The sequence below is a fragment of the Rhea americana genome, unplaced genomic scaffold (assembly GCF_003343005.1).
Source record: "Rhea americana isolate MKP2758 unplaced genomic scaffold, rheAme1 scaffold_33, whole genome shotgun sequence".
Taxonomy (NCBI): domain Eukaryota; kingdom Metazoa; phylum Chordata; class Aves; order Rheiformes; family Rheidae; genus Rhea; species Rhea americana.
Genome location: NW_028186457.1, coordinates 762,839 through 767,930, shown reverse-complemented (window position 1 = coordinate 767,930; position 5,092 = coordinate 762,839). Strand labels below are relative to the sequence as shown.

At 69.1% G+C, this 5,092-nt stretch overlaps 1 protein-coding gene across 1 annotated transcript in view; it reads left to right on the top strand.

The window, feature by feature from the left end:
• Positions 1-665: 665 nt before the first annotated feature.
• The window catches only part of RUFY4 (RUN and FYVE domain containing 4), a 7,772-nt gene continuing 3,345 nt past the window's right edge, over positions 666-5,092 (top strand). Inside the window, exons 1-8 of the mRNA XM_085311049.1 lie at positions 666-721; positions 1,384-1,488; positions 2,484-2,547; positions 3,100-3,206; positions 3,792-3,917; positions 4,488-4,594; positions 4,746-4,889; positions 5,010-5,087. Coding sequence (XP_085167175.1) covers positions 2,502-2,547; positions 3,100-3,206; positions 3,792-3,917; positions 4,488-4,594; positions 4,746-4,889; positions 5,010-5,087 — 608 coding nt within the window. The 5' untranslated portion in view covers positions 666-721; positions 1,384-1,488; positions 2,484-2,501. The remainder of the gene's footprint in view (positions 722-1,383; positions 1,489-2,483; positions 2,548-3,099; positions 3,207-3,791; positions 3,918-4,487; positions 4,595-4,745; positions 4,890-5,009; positions 5,088-5,092) is intronic.

The window sequence follows — 5,092 nt, the reverse complement described above, 5'->3', positions numbered from 1 at the left end:
AAGGGACCAGTGCCCAGGGCACCAGCACCGGTGGGGGGTGGGCAGGGGCATGGCCCCGCCGCCGGAGATGCGGTCCTGCCACCGGGATGTCTGGCACCGAGCACGTGGTGCTGGTGTGTGGGCGCAACTGTAGGTGCACACGCGTGTGCACACGCAGCAGCACGCGGGCACCCTCTTGGCCCCTGCACACACCTGCGTGTGTGCGTACGTACCTGCACTGCCACGCAGTCACGCATACGTGCACCCCTCGCACGGACACGCAATCACGCGCACGCTGCACCCGCGGGCTCGCACCCCCCTGCCCGCACATGCCCGCACACACACGCACACGGATGTGCCCCCCTCCCTGTCCCCAGCGTGGCGGGGCGAGGGTCTGCCGGAGCCCGGTGTCCCCACCTGACGGGGGGGCCAGGCTCCATGCCTGCAGGACCCCCACTGCAGGGTGCCATGGGGCGGGGGGTCCTGGGCAGACGCAGTGTGCCAACCCAGGGGTCACTCCAGGCACTGCTAGCAGCTGCCCCCTTGCCCCCCYGTTGTTGTGGGGCACCCCACCACCGCGACGCCCTCCCCGGAGCGGGTGGCCCATGCCGGGAGCCAGGAAGGTGCAGGGACGCCAAGGCCCCGGCTCGGCACCACTTCCTGCTTTCACTTTGGTGCCGAGCCGAGGCCTGGGCTGGGGGGGACGGGGGCCCCCGGCCAGGCAGGCCCCCGCGTGCCACAGGTAGGGGCAGCGGGTGCTGCGGGGGGGAAGGGGGTGACCAGAGTCCCTGGGGCGGGGGGAGGTGGCAGCCAGGCACCGCTGGAGGCGTTCCCCCCCCCGGACACCCGCAGGGCAGGGCTGGCACGGCGAAGGGGGCCGGCACGGAGGCAAAGAGGCACCCTGGAGCTGGGGCACGGATGGCAAGGGGAGGCTTTGCCCAGGGTCTGAGGATGGGTTTGCACCCCCGGCTCTGGGCACAGCCCCGACGTGGGGGGCAGACACCCAGGCTGGGCTATCGCCCTTGCCGGGGAGGGCTGGTGCCCAGGGGGCTGTCGCCCAGGGTGGGTCTCTGTGCCAGACGACTGTGGTGCCTTGGGGGTGCTGCTGGCTGTTCCCAGCTGGGTATTGGCCCCTGATCCCCCAAAATCTGGGGGTCCCACAAAGCGTTCCTAAGCCAGGTTCCCCTCAGGGGAGGGCGTTAGGGACCTCCAGGCCTGGGASCCTGCTGCCCCCCAGCCCCCCAAAGGCTGTCCTGGGTGCCTGGTCAGAGGGGTCTGGCGGAGCACCCGGTGCTGCCCAGCCCTCCGAAGCGGGGCCGGGTGCCAGCGGGAGCCGCGGTGCCTGATCCGGGGGGTGGGGGTGAATCACRCCGCCCCAATCCCGCGCACTTCCTCCTGGCCAAGGTACAAAAGGAGAAGTGGCCCGGGCRCAGCGTGGGCGCGGGGACAGCAGGGATCCGACAGGGGCACAGCAAGCGGTTCGGGCGCCCCACGGCTCGCCAGGCGCAGGTAAGTGGCACCTCTTCCCAGGGGAAAGTGAGGCGCAGGACCGGCTGGGCACGTGGGAAAACTGGGCATCCAAGGTCACCCAAGGGTGCAAAAGCAGGAACCCAGGGGTCTGGAGGCCCAGATCCCACTAGGACCCCTGCCGCGGTGATGCTCGGTGCCAGGGTCCACCCCGGCTACCACTGTGGGCCGGTGGGCTGGCACTGGGGACAGTGCTCAGGGAAGGGAAGCCCTGGGGGGCAGCAGGGGCTGGGCGGAGATCAGGGTCACAGGGCATTTGCACACGCTCGGGCACGCTTGTGCCCGTGTGCCCACACGGCTCCTGGCCACGCACCCAGCCGTGCACACGCTCGCACACGCACACACACGCGTGCACACTGCCCCTGCCCCATGCCCACCCACCGCCTGTGGCAGTGGCCCTGCACACACCCTCTGTCTGGGGGTACCCGGCGGTGGTTTGGGGGCCCGCGTGGTGGGAGGCTCTGTGCCCCCCCGCCCAGCCCCCTCGGCGCTGTTCGTGGTGAGAGCACGGGAAGCGAGAGCAGAAGCAAAGGCAGCGCTGCCCCCGCGCCAAACCCACATCCTGAATCCTGGGCAAAGGGAAAAGGGATAGAGAGAGGGACACTCTGGGGGCTCAGCCCCRGCGGCCCCCAGCAAACGGGGCCGTGCCACCAGGCAGGGCAAGCCTGGCATGGCACAGGGCATAGAGCCAACGGGTGTTTTGGCCTGTCTGTGATGGGGTGCGTGGAGAACTAAGGGGGCAGAAGATGGACCTGTGCCCCCTCAGGCCTCATGCCTATGGGGGGGGGGMGGGGGGCATAGGCAGAAAGGGTGCCCTGTGCCCCCTCTGTTTCCTACCCYGAGAAAGGGCAGCCTCCCTGGTAGGGCTGGGGGGAAAGGACCCTTTCCTCGGGACTGACAGAGGCCAAAGCAGAGTTTTGGGGTGCCAGGGCCAGTGCCAGCCCAGCAGCCTCTGACCAGTGCCTCTGCGTTTGCAGGCCCCTGGAGCAGGAGCCATGGCAGAGGACGGGGAGCTCAACCGCGTCATCAAGGACTTGCAGAGTAAGTGTGCCGGCGTGCGCTGCYGGGGGTGCGTGGGCACCCTCACCTCCCGCCGCCTCACCCTGGCCATGCAGGACACGCCAGCAACCCAGGCACCACGTTCCTCCCGGCGCCCAGCCCATGGGCAGCAGGGACGGGCTGTGTCACCCATGTCCTGGAGCTACGGTGGGAAGGAGCCGTCCCAGGACCAAYGGCCCGGAGCAGCCCCATCACCCCTTCATCCCCAGGCCCGTCTGGGCTGGCACTGCCGGGGCTGCCAGCTCCCCACCGCTGTGCAAAGCCTGGTGCAGTGCTCTGCTCCCGTCCTCGTTGCTGGCCCCGCAACCAGCCCAGGCGCCTGGGCGGAAGGGAGCAAGTGCCAGGCAGAGCCCAGCAGGTACCTGTGCCCACTCGCTCTCCCTCTTCCCCCTTTTCCTCCTGCCATGGGTTCCTCTTTCACTCACAGCAGAGATTCCCGGGGCTGGGAGCCTGGGCGTGGTGGGAGGATATGGGATTGAGCACGGAGCCCACCGTCCACCAGGGCCGGGCCAGCTCAGCCCTGCCGCCCCGCAGAGACCATCGGCGAGCTGAACCGGAGCTACCGGGAACAGAACCTGCCGGTGACGGACGGGAGCCGGGAGCTGCACAGCCTCTGCGTCCAGCTGGAGTTCCTCCTCCAGGTACCCAGGAGGCTGCCCTCGACCCGGCCCCGCAGCCCGCTCCCTGCCTCAGTTTCCCCTGGGTGCAGCCGAGAGCTGAGGGAACTCGTGCCAGCCATTTGGTGCGTGGGCACCCTGGAAGAGCTGGGTGCATTGGCCCCGGGCACTGCCAGGCCCTCATGCTGCCCACCTTTGGGGGCACGGAGGTAGAGTTTCTCCAAGGAAGGTTGAGCGAGATCTCTTTGCACGCTCGAATGCGGTTGGTGTTGTCTGGCTCAGGACATCCCCAGCCGTGCCAAGCACCGCAGCAGCACCCGGCAGACASCCTGCCCAGGGCTCACCCTCATCCGCACAGGAAGCTTGGTGTAATTCCCCATGCCACAAAAGGGAAACTGAGGCACAGAGTCAGCCAAAGGCCGCTCTGCTCCTCTCCTCCGGCCCCTGCCCCAGTGTAGCAGGCTGTTCCCAGCCAGGGGAAACTGGGACCAACCGTGCCAGCGTGCCTGCTGGGCACTCAGGGGAGCCAGCCGGCTCCCAGCCCCATGGGGGACAGGTTGAGGGGACAAGAGACCTCTCCTAGTGGGGCTGAGCCTGTGTCTCTGCAAGTTTGACCTCAAGGAGAAGAGGAACTTCTTTGGGCAGCGGAAAGATTATTGGGACTTCCTGTGCCAGGGCCTGGCACGGCGCCGGCAGGAACATGAGGGTGTTCGCTTCGTCACCTCGCTGGACAAGGTGGGCACGGGCCACCTACAYGGGCTCCTGGGGTGCCTCGGGGGGCGTGTCCCTGCATGCTTGAGCATACGCTTGCGCGGCTGTGTGCACACCTGTGCAAGCAACATTGCGTGTGCATTTGTGCACAGGCACACGCTTGAGTGCATTTGCACTTGTGCACGCACTTGTGGGTGCACGCACACTTGTGCATGGGTGCGCTCGTAAAGGCAGGCATGTTATACACATACCTGCATATGCACGTAAGCACTTGCACGCCTGTAATTGTGGCACTTACTCTTGTTTACACACACACTTGTGGATGTGCATGCACGTCTCCTTGCACACGCTCATCCATGCACAGAGGTCTGCCCACCAGCAGTACCTTCCCCTCTCTCCAACACGCAGTGCCCCTCAGCGCCCTCCGGGGTCCCCACTGCCCCCAGGCTCCCCGCTCCCCCCTAAATCCCATGGCCCGAGCCCTGGGGTCCCCGCTGCCCTTCTGCGCGGGTGGGCTGTGGGGGGAGGCTCGCGCCAGGGCAGGCTCTGCAGCGGGCGGGCGGCGGGGCTGGATAACCCCCTCTCTCCCGCCAGCTGAAGACCCCCGTGGGCCGGGCCCGGGCCTTCCTGCGCTACTGCCTGGTGCACCGGCAGCTGGCCGAGTCTCTGCAGCTCTGTCTCCTGGACCCCCAGAGCCTCAGGTGAGCGCCGGGGCCGCGGGGGGCTCCCGCCAGCCGGGGCCGCGCGGCCGGGGGCAGCTCTCCCCTGGCACGGGGAGGCGGCGGCGGGGGGGACGTGCCCAGCGGCAGAGGGACCTGCGGAGGGGTGCGTGAGCCTGTCTTGTGGTTGCAGCGAGTGGTACTACGCCCGCAGCCCCTTCCTGAGCCCCCGGCGCCGGGCCGAGATCCTGGGCAGCCTCTACGAGCTGGACGGCGTCACCTTCCAGCTGGCGCTGCGCCGGGTGGACCTGGACGCCGCCTGGCCCATGTTCTCTGAGTGAGCCCGGGGGCGCGGGGGATGCCGGGCGTGGGGGACGCCGGGGGCTCGGCACCGCGAGGTCGCCTCCCCCCCCCCCGGTGCCCTCGTGAGCCCTGAGCCCCCCACCGTCCCCTGCAGGACGCTGCTGCGGCCCGGCCCAGCACCCGCGAGCAGCCCGGCGAAGGTGGCCCCGCAGGCAGGCGACGCGGCGGCGGGGCCCG